General features: G+C 38.6%; 1 protein-coding gene across 3 annotated transcripts in view; it reads left to right on the forward strand.

The window, feature by feature from the left end:
• Nucleotides 1–13,212, forward strand: part of slc25a21 (solute carrier family 25 member 21) — an 89,144-nt gene that overhangs the window by 62,507 nt on the left and 13,425 nt on the right. For all 3 annotated transcript variants that reach the window (XM_079632090.1, XM_079632089.1, XM_079632091.1), the window contains one exon: nt 7,652–7,735. In XM_079632090.1, the coding sequence (XP_079488216.1) occupies nt 7,652–7,735 (84 nt within the window). The remainder of the gene's footprint in view (nt 1–7,651; nt 7,736–13,212) is intronic.

Below are 13,212 nucleotides of genomic sequence, written 5' to 3' on the forward strand. Positions count from 1 at the left end.
TTTCTTTTTTTAAAACCTTTCATATTTTAATTTCAAGATAATATGAACATTATGAATTAACTATAAACATAATATAAATTAATGTAAACAATATTTCATATTAGATGTTTTATTTTATATAAATATAAGAAGGAAATGTTGGGGTAAGACAGTTTTTCAAACATTCAAAAATAAAGTTAAATGTATTGTTTCATGTCTGTATAAATGGATTCAGATTTAAATATCTATAATAAGTAATTAATATTCTTTTGATATAATATTAAAATATAACAACTATAATATTAAATAGAAATTTAAAGACCTATTTCAGTAAAATAATACACCAGCACTGAGCCTGTCACTGCATCTGTCCATGTTGAGCGATCTAACATGACACTTGGCCATCAGTCCACATGCTTATCTATGTACCTCCACTACTGGTGATTAAGAAATCCTGGAGTTTCCTCCTCATGGGAGTCGCTATGATGAGACGACCTTCGTCAGGTCCCAGCATGCTTGAAAGCGAGCTTCGCCAAGGAGGGGGGCTGGAAAGGGATGTTTGACGAGGACAGTGAGAGATGACGTCCTGTCCCAACACACGGGTGACGCTGAGAGAGGAGCCCACAAGCTTCCACCCCCGACTGGTGGCTGAACCCTGGTGCACTCTTCATGGAATCCCTCAAGCAGCCCTTAAACAGCAGGGCTCAAAGCTCAGAGGACTAAGAGCCGATCCGGCCCAGTAAAGCAGCACGTCGCTCAGCTGTGCTCCAGTGATCTCTTAATCCTACCCTGCCTTGGCTGACGGCCCTGGCGACGTAAACTGAACGCAGGTATCCGACTGGGGCTATCTGTGCTTAGTAAGCCGGGAGTCCAATCACATCAGTGGTCGGACAGTAACTACTCACAATTCCAGTGAAAGAAGTCAGCAGAACATTGGTTGTGGCATGTTTCATTATAAAGGGGAAATCTGAAGCCAGTCCACAATAACTCAAGGCACTACTATTTGTGGTTTAGAAAGGGAATTAAAAAGCTTTTATATTCGTGGCTTACCACTGACATATTTTGGCCAAAGTCTTCACCACGGTGTATAGAGCACAATATTGACTGCTAAACAAATACACAGGAAATCAGGAGTAAGTCATTGGTATTGGTATTTATGGAGGAGTATAGATACTAACAGTAACGATTAGCTTGAGGTAATTAATGAAGACGTCATATCAAAAGTTCTGGCACCATATAATACAAACCACCAAAGTCCATTCCTTGACCGTGATCTCAAGTTCACTGAGACTAAATTACATTAAATGTGTGTTTATGTGGAATGAATGAAACTTGGCACCGACAAATTTTCATGAGAGAAAAGTTTACAAACCTTAACAAAAGCAAAATTCCCTCTGTTCATTTGTGGGCTTAAATATTTAAGGGATGTTTTTACTTTCCTGGAATGGAACAATGAAAGAATAGGAGTGTGATAGCGTGACATATTACAGTATGATGGTAATATTCTACTGTTAGTGATAATAATAATAGTTGTAATAGTAGAGCTTTTATAATACTTCTGCTGTTTGGTAGGTATAGTATGCCTATAATAAACACATTCTTGTTTTGTTAGCATATCACGTTTCATCCAAAAAATCAAAACCTATATGACTATATTTTTTCTTTTCTTTTTTGTGTACAGTGAAAGTGGGATACAGTGTTGTTTTAGACCCCTTTGGCTTTCATTGCACATAAATATTGTACAAAATATCTTTGTGTTCAGAAGAAAGTAAGTAATAGAGATTAAATTTTTACTAAACCTTTAAAGGAGGAACAAGAGTCATATAGAGACCAGTATATATACGGTATATATTTTTTTTGTACAGGCAAGCTCCACTCGCACCTCCTTCAGAAAATGCTTGACATCAGACTCTAGAATTGAACAACTAATGTGCTCATAGAACAAGTACCGGAGGTGTGACCTCCCGCTGATGTGACTGCCATTGCACATTATTACCTGGTATTAAACAGGTCTGCTTGAAGGAGTTGTCACAAACACCCAAATGCATTATGTTACAAACATACTAAATAAAGACAAAAATGTCCCAGTGTGCTGAAATGACCCGTTTTAGAGAAGCAGTAAAGTGCCCTGATGAAAACTCATTTGTCTCCTGTGTCTGTCAGACGCCTCGCAGCATCTGTGACCCACTCCTTCAGAGTTTGGTTTTGCAGCGGCCGTGTTCCTACGAGGCAGGGGGCGAGAGGCGCAAATGCAGAGTTGTAATTCAGAGACTCGGGTTTCTGTCGCTGAAGAGCCAGCGACTGCAGTATTGATGACCTCGCTCTGCACTGTCCTGATCGTCTGTGTAATACCTGCCAGTCTCCTGCTGTCTAAAGAGTCTCTACTGTCCTCAGCCAGCCATTTCCTTACTTCTAAGTAACCAAGAAACCTGACTGAGAAAGATTATACAATATCCCTATCTGATATTTCCAGTTCAGCGATGTTTGTTTGGATGACCAGAAATAGTAAACCTTAAATTTAAATCATTGCACTCAATAGGACTGACTAACCTATTGACTATTTTTTACACTAACACTTTAAAAAGGTTAACATTATGTTAATGTTATATTAACATAAGATAATGAAACTAACATAAACTTACAATGAGCAGCACTTTTAGACAATTTCAAGATTTATAAATCAATTAAAACATGAACAATGAATAATAGCTCAGTAATAAATTAAAGGGTTACTTCTCCCCAAATTGAAAATAAAAACAGAATTTCATCATTCTCATGTCGTTCAAAACTTGTATGCATTTCTTTCCTCTTTGAAACACAAAAGAACAGTGTACAAGAGGAGAAAAACAGAAAAGGTGATTTTCTGTCAGGACCTTTCCTTCAACTCTAAAACACAACACATTGAAACACGTGAAACATCAATACAGAAAATAATTTCATATTAACAATACATTGGTCTGTATTTTTACTTTTATTGGAGTGAAAATATTCTGAGGAATGTTGGTAACCAAACAGTTTTGGTTACCATTGAAACATTATTTTATAAAGTCATTCAAGTTTGGAATGGCATGGAGGTAAATAAATGATGACAGAAGTTAAATTCTTTAGGGTGAACTATCCTGTAAAAATTGCACAATGGTTTTTATTCTGATACCTAATATAATAACTAATGTTAGTGAAAAAATAGAGTTGACATTTTTAGTAGTGGTGCTTTACTAAGCTTTTACAGTAAATGCAGTACAGTGAACTTTTTTATACCGTGAACTTTAAAACACCGCTACAATTGGACATATTTGGCCATTGCATCATGTTTGGCCATCTCATCATTGAAGCATGTCAAGCTAGAAATAATGCAACTTTTATAAACACATTCTGTTCCATCTGTTGTACTCCATCTATCTGATGTCGTTTGAGATTATGTTTTATGGAAAAGCTTTGTAAGGTGTCCAATTGGGACAGTTGAACCCGAAACCTGAATCTTTATACAGAGCTTCCTTAGGACCATTCAGCTAACTAATTATGCAGATAACCAATTGTTTTTTTGTTGTTGTCGGTTTACACATTGTTGATCAATGCTTATTTTTGCTTGGAATGTCTTAAAATGTTGTGTCTCACTTTGTTCACAAGAGGTCAGCCAGAGTTTGGCAACCTGAGGGGCAAATCAGACTATGAGAGGAAAGCATTTGTGGGATGTCTAACTCGTCATCTTGAGGACGTGATCCCCCCCTTCCCGCCTCTCTCTCTCCTTGGGCCCCAGTCACAGTGGGTCCAGTTGGCCTGTGGTGCCGCTGAAACCCAAGCTGTCCTATCCCAGACTGAGACCTGGAAACATGTGGTGTCACAAGCGCCATGACTTTATCACTTCCCCTTTGCCCCATCTTCCATTTTCTCTTCTGCTTTATCTCCTTCCCTCCAAAGGCTCAGCTTTATAGGCCACCTCCAGTCACGGGCCCAGCGGTATTAGCCTGAAAAGCCAAAAGAACAGAGGAAAGTTGCTATGTATGTCTATCGAGAATTTAAGAGAGAAATGTTCCTGTGGTTTCCCAAAAGTATTGCATTTCATTGGTTTTACATTTATATTCACCCCGCTGCTCAAGTATGTGATGTTTTGCTTGCATTCAATCCGATTAATGTAGTCCCACAGATTTGTTTGATATTCATGAGTAGCTTGATCACAGACGGTCGATTGGTCCTTGCTGTTTGATTGGATGTCGGCATCTGCCATATTGGAGCATTTAGGTTAGAGAGGTTTTACCTCACGTACCATTGCAATGGACGTCTGCCATCTTTATGATCCTGCTCATTAAAATTAACTGTCTGGCTGTAAAAAATAGATTTCCTTTTAATGCTGCCTTCTGGATTCTCTTATGCACCACTGATTGTGTGTAAAAGAAACCTTGCTCACGTGCGTGTTTCGCTTTTTCTAATTTTTCTTTCATTTCAGCTCTTGATGAAAGTGTTGTTGGTTCAGAGGCAGCAAATGGAAAACATATTAACATGGCTAAGAATTAAAGACTGAATAATTGAAAGCAATAAATACCATTATTAAGAGATTAGCTATAGTGATATTTGTTCTACTACTATTCTTGTAATTGAAAAACAGTTAATTGTTCATTCGTTCGGTGATTTAAGCAAATATATTGCCAAAAATGTACTATTAAATGTAAAATCATTTTAGAGGTAATTTTTTGCCTTGCGTATACCACACAATTTTTGGTTATCATTGTACCAGACTGGAAACATAGACGTCAATATCAAATGCCAACCGTTTAAAATTGTCCCTGCCACAACTGCAGTCACACAGTTTCAGTTGTAAAAAAGAAAAGGAAGTCCTGCAAAAGTTATAAATTGCACATTTGCAGGATGGTTTTTCGCTTATGGGACCTTGTTTATCATAGGGTTGATATTCTAGTCATAAATGAAATAATGCAGTTCCCACTCCATGCTCCATTCTTTGGGGGAATACCCCTATATTTAACAAGGCAAATTTAAGAGACCTTTTTAAAAGTTTGGCCTGGCCCTTTAAAGGCAAACCCATCAGACTCAAGTCTTTTGATCAACCCAGTAACCTCCCGCCCTTCCCACAGGGCTTTTTTTAACACCATCATTATTAGGCCTCAACCCATCAAGCTTGTCTTCCAGCGGGGCACAGCCCCCCCTGTCGGACCTGGTGCGGGCCCATTCCATACGGGGTCTGAGAGGGGACAAGGCCCTAGCGCTCGGCCTGGACCTGAAACACTTCACTCCTCTCTATAAAAATACAAAGAGGAGGTGTTCTCCTGCTCTCTATTTTCATTTACCTTCCTGTCAGAGCGTTCAGAGTTCGCATTTTACGGGGAGTTTGGGGTCAGGTGGAGATGGTAGGGTTATTTACCCCCTGGTGCTCATTTCACCCGTAGAAGCTCCATGTTGGCCTTACCTTCACCCTCACCTGGCTATCCAAGATGGTGCTCTGGTCCTATTAAAACAGTACAGAAGGTCATTGGAGGTTTTTGATGAACTCACAGATATCGTCACCTGCAAGTATATCTTTACTTTAAGGTTTACTTTAAAAGGGATTCTTAGAGCTGGATCTTTTAACAAAACCCTTGGGCTTTTCGCAGTTCCTCTGTTTGTTGACTTTACACCCGGGAGCCTGGCTCCAAGGCCGACTGAATTAGCCCTTGACTCTTCTTCTCTAGCCTGTGAACTCTTTCGATATAGGTCTCCAAATATGTCTCTAATGTGCACTCCTAATTTTCTGGGTAGAGAGCTCATTCAAAGACAGGAAGGTTTACCTTATCTACAGCTCTTTTTCCATTCCAAACTTCTTTCAGAATCCGGTGACTCTTTCTGAGAATAGAGAGGCATCTTCTGCTGCCAAATCTTCCCCATTATCTCTCACTCCCCAGGCCGTGATGTTAGGTCCAAGGCTTTTATGGCAGGGTAGGCAAGGGGCATGAGGAAATGAGGTGACCCCAAGGTCAACAGCGGAGTCAGGCAGCTGAAAGCGGACCGTGGCCCTGCCACCTCTGGGCTAGCGTGGGTTGGGCCGTCCCAGTGTACTGCAGAAATTGAAACTCTGGCATTGGTGGGACAAGCCTGTATTCATTCCTTGACCTTACTCTCATGTGCCTTTAATTAAGACTGATTTAAATTTGTTTACAAGCTCCACTGATCTTAAATCTTTTGGTTCGGTGCCCCATCCTTTTGCGTGCCCCAATCCCTGCATTCTCCCTCACTTGACTGCCTGCCGTTTCAGAGACCCTCTTTTCTTCTTTCTCTTTAATATGGTGTTGGACGTTCATTTATGATGCTTTTTTAACTGGTTCTTAGGCACGGGTTACAAGCTATTTGGGAATCTACAAAATTGGATGCTGGGGACACCCCTCTAAGATGTTAATCTGTTGCCGATATGAAAGGCTGCTCACCTCAGTAAACCCCCTCATCCGATGGAACCAGGGCACTTTTATGGTCCCATCAGGCACCCGCCTGGATGACTTACTGCTGACCTCTTGACCTGGCAGTCAAAGCCATATGAGGAGAATCTTTCTCATTCTGTGTCTTCCACTCTGAGTTTGGTCTGGGTTCATCTATTTACACTTGGAGGGCAAAGGTTGGTTTATTTATCGTCTCCGTGTGCCCAAAAAGATACCCAACCTGAAACACTGTAAATTGTCGTGGCATGTCGGCCTATAAACAAATAATAGTATGTGGTGTCAAAGTACCAAATGTCCTACAGTTGCTTTGTCCATTTCTTCCCGCTAAAACATCTATATTGCATGGAGGGGGGGCGGGGGGCGGGGGGGTACTGCTGCATTTACTGAAGCAGTAAATCCTTTTTTCCCCCAAACTTACGCTCAGCGCTGGTACCGCGTTAAACATTTACATGGTTCAGTATGGCCTTTATTAGGGTGTTACTAGCATGCTTGTTGCTACAAAAACATCTTTTGACCATTTGTATCGTATAAAACATTTACACAGAACTGCAGAACTGTTACCAGCAGGTTACTAGCATGTTAGCGACAAAGTTAGCACCTACAAGGTCTATGGCTATAGAAGAAGCAAAGCTAATTGGTAAGGATGGGTTAAGTAAATGTTTGACTTCTCCGCTGTGCTAAAGGGACCGAGAAAGTCAGTTCCGCCTCTGAAAGAACAGAAGGTAAGAGCAGGAGAAAGGAGCGGTTTGGATTTTGACAGACGTCTGAGACTTGTGTCGACACTTTGCGCAGATTTGCCAGTGTCCCACATTTCTTGCACACAGATAATTGATAGCATATGGTGGTCATGCTCTATGATCTCTGTTATTTAAGCAGAGGAATGTTGAACATAATGTATGTGTGGTAGTGATGTTTTCCAGAATTTATGAATTCTTAATCATTATTTTCCTTGTGGACATTATTTTGGACAATCTCAAATGTGATGTGTAGCCATTAAAAACATGAAATATATTTTGTTTAGAGGGAGAATATGGTAAAATTATGTTTTGAAAAATAAGTTAAAAGACTTCTGATGTCCTAAAATGATGTCGATATTTATTGTTACTTATTTCATGGATGGATGGATGGAGATATTTAAATATATATATTTATAATTTTATTGTGCTGTCCTTGGAACAGTGCTCACTGGTTGGAAAAGTTAGTTTAATATTTCTGAATTAAATATTTATTGTGAATCTTGTCGTGGTTTTCAGGTTTCAAATCCAAAGAGGGAAGGGTGACCCAAATAGCTATAAAGGCCTTGGAGACTGTTTCAGAACTATATTTCGCACTGAGGGGTAAGTTATAAATGTCTGTCTGTCTGTCCATTTATCTTTCTGTATTGTATTGCCATCCCATTCAAATATCTGTCGTTCTCTGACGTCAACAATTTCATGTATAATTTCAATTTATATATATTCTATCAGCAGTAGCATGCACCAGTCCTGCCGCAATAATTTCAATGTGAAATAAAACATGACCAAAACAAAATATATATGTTTAGGAATATTTAGGAAGATGGTATAGTCTGAAAATGCATATTTTACTTCAAACTTGTAACTTTTAAAATGTTAAATTATTCCTATTACCGTTTTTAGCACATGGCACTTCTGGTTTGTAATGTTTTCTTTTCAGTAGGCTACTTGTCATCTACTGTTTTCAGCATTTATTTAGTGTAAACTATACGACTGTTGTATGCATGGTAACAACATACACCAGGTGACAGGGAATGTTTTGAGCTGTGTAAAATGAATAAACCTGGTGTACAAAAATCACAAACTTTAAACCTGCCCGGGAATACGCAGTATGTAAATCTCGGACAAGCAAGTGAAGTCATATTTTATAGGTTTATATATGCATTTGCAGTGGCATGCTCCACATGTGTCGTGTTAACTAGGAAATCACACATATGACGTAGTGTGCTTGAGGCAGAGATTTATCTTTTTCTGTCTGTCTCCTCTTTTTTTGTCTCTACCATCCAGACCCATCCCCCCCCCCCCACCCCCTCCTTTTAGTTTTTCCTCCGCTCCCTCCAGCACACAACATGAGGCACGTGTTAGATCCTAGACAGTGTGCAGACTTGAAAGAAAGCTCTGTTTATGGCTAGATGACAGCTTTACAGTGGATCTAAAGCTGATCCGCAGCAAGGTGTGAAAATATATCCGCGCGTGCGGTCCTAGGTGACGCTGACAGTGTGAGATCCTACACCAGCTTTCGCTCTCGGCGGAGCTGTCATCGGCTGCATCCCGCAGGCCTTCCCAGCAGATTATGGCTCTTCTTTCTTCTAAACCAATTATCACCCTCCGTCTGTTTGTGCTGTGGCTGGAATCGCCACACAGTAGCCGGTAGCATGATCAGCCCCAGGCTGAACCACTTAGTTTTAATTTACACAAATGGTGGTGGGAGTTACTGTTGTGGAATTATTATTGAAAATAAACATGCTCTTGCTGTATGGGCCAGCATTGCACTTTCACTCTCGGCCCGTATTTTACTTTGGTCTTCCCCTCTGTGCGGTAGAAACCCGAGCCCTTCGGCTTCCACACACCAATTAGTTCAGAGCTGGAGATCCATCTGTGAATTGGCTCGGAGTCTATTTGAAATGTTATGAACGTTCACTTGCGTCATAATGTAGCATGTGTGAATCATCATGGAAAGACAGTACTAATAGTTTTAGATCACATATTTAACTAGCTTGATTGTGCAGAATTATTTTACAGTATGTTTTGGTCAGCGATTTATAGATTATTTTAGCAGGCCTCTTAAGTAAGTTTACACTATCGTTATGTAAGATTTTTGAAAGAAATCTCATTCTCACCTCGGCTGTATTTATTAAAAAACAATACAGTAAAAACATTAATATTGTGAAATATTATTACAATTTTACATTTAAATATATTATAAAATTTAATTTATTCCTGTGATGGCAGAGCTGAATTTTCAGCATCATTACTCCATAGTGTCACATGATCCTTCAGAAAGGATTCTAATATCCTGATTTGTTGCTGCTTTTAATATTTCACATTGTTATTGTCATTGTTGAAAACAGTTATGCTGTTTAATGTGTTTGTGGAAACAATGATACATGGGTGATTTTCAGGATTCTTTGATGAATAGAAAGTTTTTTGTCTGCTTAATCTATTAAAAATACAATACGTGTACATGAAATGCATAAAATATATATCTGGTGATTAATACATAGTCTTTATAGTATATCTGGTTATGTTCATACAGTTTCCAAACAGAAATGTTGTATCGAGGTTTCCTGTAAATGTAAAAAATAAAAGTAAAAGGCTTTTGTTCCTTTACATTACATTTCTCTTACAGTACCGGTCAAATAATGTCTGAAGGATCATGTGACACCGAAGACTGGAGTAATGGCTGATGAAAATTCAGCTTTGCATCACAGAAATAAATTATATTTTAAAGTATATTAGAATAGAAAACCATTTTTTAAAATTGTAATACTAGTTCACAATATTACAGTTTTTTTCTGTATTTTTGATCAAATAAATGCAGGCTTGATTAGCATTAGATAATTATTTTAAAAACATAAAAAATGTCTCAAAACGTTTATATGATTCATACAGACCAATATTTATCTTATGGTTTTAAGCATACCCTGAAATGATGCACATTCACTTGACAAAAACAGTAACGTATGGCAGATTTGATATCCATTTTGTATTGATACTTTTGTGTATCAGACATAATGATGAACCCCTGTAAGAAACCAATATAGTCATTTTAAATAGTTCAGTGTTATTAGTCAGTAATCACTGGATCACTGGAGGCCATTTGCTGATTGTGGTCCTTTTACTCTGTCTGTCTTGTTCGGTTTCAAGCAAAAGCACTAGAAACATTCCCGCTTCTCATCTCCTCACTCATTGATTTACGACCCTGGATTTGTTGTGCCTTCCCGAACCAATGTCATGGGTAAAGTCTCGAGAGGCAAGTGACAATATTTGCAGATCAAGCATCAGGCTGTTGACAAGGGACAGAACCAGGAAGAGCTCAAAGTCACCCGGGCCACCGTATCCTCATCAGTATAAGATTACAACTGTGCACATTCTTAGACGGAAAAGTAAAGATTCCACACGTTTCCCCGTCAGCCCTGTGATTCATTGACGGTCGGCCCTATAACAGGGATGAAACATTTTGCCTCATTATCCAATTTGGTTAATGTATCATTTCCTTCCGCTCCTTTTGTTATGTTGAAGGATGTGGCTATGAGTTGAATGGAAGAAATGGGGTTTGATGCAAATAAAAGACAAATCACACCTATACAAACTCCAGCAGCTGGACCCACACGTACCTAAATGTGTGAGCATTTGCTTATGAGGTCCAACTGCGTGCTTACATTTAGAGTCAAATTGGTTATTCAGGCATAGTCAAACCAGGCGTAGTCAAATGGGGTCTTAAGTGCGTGTGTAACAAATTGGAGCTTTATCTCACCACCTGATGTTTCTTAGACTGACCACACCCGGAAAACACGCGGCCGGCCTTTGCATGCGACGGGAGGGGGGCTTCCGTTTCGGCCAGACAAAAGCCCACTCTGCCAGACACTTTCATTTGACACAATGCCTCTCTGTTGCCGTTTCACCCGACAAGTGAGGCTTGTGACACCTGACTCATCGTGATGCTGGTGAAATCGAGATTGTTTGTCATCCGATGAGATGTGTCGTAGTAATTAGCCGTGGGTCAGAGGTTTTGGAGTGGCGGTCACGGCGTGGGCAAATTTGCTCGCGCTAATCGCACCATCTCTGTTCGCAGAAACGATAATATTTACACCCCAACTAAATCAGCCGAGGACATCTCTGTTGACTACTGGGGCATGTTTTCACAATACAACGACAGAAGTTCGCATGCAGCTGTCACGCGACTCTGTCCACCCTGTCCACACACACGTGTGTTCAATATCAATACATGCTAGAACTGATACTGAGAAATCGGTTTCATTCTCGCCACCCCCTCTCGGGATGTATCAACACTCTTATACACACACACACACACACACACACACACACACACACACACACACACACACACCCATTTAATCTGTTTTTAGCAGCTTATATGTAATGACTTATTGTTTCAAAAAAGCTACAGTTAATTAATCCATTAAGTATCATGAACTAACATTCAACAACAATTTTTGCTGCATGTATTAATCTACACCAAAATGTTTGTTCAAATGTTTGCAGTCAGTAAAATTTGTTTTTGAAAATAATTTATTTTTGAAAGAAGTCTCTTATGCTCACCAAGGCTGCATTTATTTGAGCAATAATACAGTAAAAACAGTAATATTGTAAATATTACTACAATATAAAATAACTGTTTTCTGTTTTAATTATATTTATAAAATAGTTTATAGATTTAAGTTCAAGAGAAAAGTATTTATTTTAAATAAAAAAGCTTTACTGACACATTTGATCAATTTCTGATACATTTGATGGATCAATCCATCTTTGCTGAATAAAAGTATACATTTTTTAAACAAACAGAAACTTTTGAAACCCCAAACTTTTGAACTGTTTTGTAGATTCATTTATAATTGTTCAGTGTTTGTTTATTTTCATTCACAATATAGTAATGCCTTGTACTGTACTTTAAGCTTGAAATGTCAAAAATGAATTTGTACACGTAGAAATAAAATGAACAATAACCTAGATTAATAATTGCTGTTAAAGTATTGTTCATTATTAGTTTCTGGTTTCTGATGCATTGTTATTAATGTTAACAAACCGAACTGTGTTGTGGCTTAAGTGTTTCCAAATTATTGACATTGATAGCAGTTTAACTGGATTCATTTGAATGTTAAGCGTATCATGTTATTAATTTATTTAAAAAAATGTGACAGCCCTAAACATTGGATAAATGTGAGATATTGTATAGAATGTTTTCTAAATTATTAGTAAAAAAAAAATGTATACCATATTTAATCCTTCTTTTTTATGTTTCCAAGTTCTAAACAAAAGAGTATAGTCCTTATTCTTAATTTTAGTTCTTAAATGGACACTGTGTGGACTTCAAAGCATAAAAGCAAGTCTTTAATAACCAATACAGCTCTAAAAAGAGTGACCTGATGATTTCCAGCATCAACATTTACCGTCCTACTAACCTATTGTATCACCACACAATAAATCCAATGACTGACCTTTTCTTTTTGACATATACTGAAACTACACGCACAATTCTAGGTAAATGTTAGCTCTTTACCATACTGCAGAGTTTTTGTATGAGAGAATGAGAAGGGAAAAGAAAAGCTCAGGTGTTTCGCCTGCTCGGGCTTGTCCTGACTTTCAGATTGACAGAGAGCAAAACAGAGTCAGGTTTCAGCTTCAGAAAAAGTGCATGTGCTCTCCAAACAATGTCTGCTTCTCAAAGTGCACATGTCTGCGTTTAAGGGTGGTGAGAATGGCCCGAAGCATTGATCAGACTGGAATCTCAAAATACGGACTCTTCACTTGGACAGCGTTGGCTTCAGCAGGATGTCAATGTCCATCACATACTATATATTTAAAATAAAATATTGGATTGTCACACATAAAAAGTCATTTTATTCAAATTACACCATGGTTGGCCAACACATTTGGATCATCTTATATTTTATATACAATTGACCCTTCGCAGGGAGCTTGATTGACAGGTGATCTGACCAATTCTACATCGCCATCCGCCATTTTGTCCGACAAAGCAGTCAGGAGAGTTAGTAGATTAACATGGGAGGATTTGAACTTGAAAAACGGAGTGTACTGATGCCTTTCCGCGGTTAAAA

This window comes from Phoxinus phoxinus, assembly GCF_949152265.1.
Source record: "Phoxinus phoxinus genome assembly, chromosome: 13".
NCBI lineage: Eukaryota > Metazoa > Chordata > Actinopteri > Cypriniformes > Leuciscidae > Phoxinus > Phoxinus phoxinus.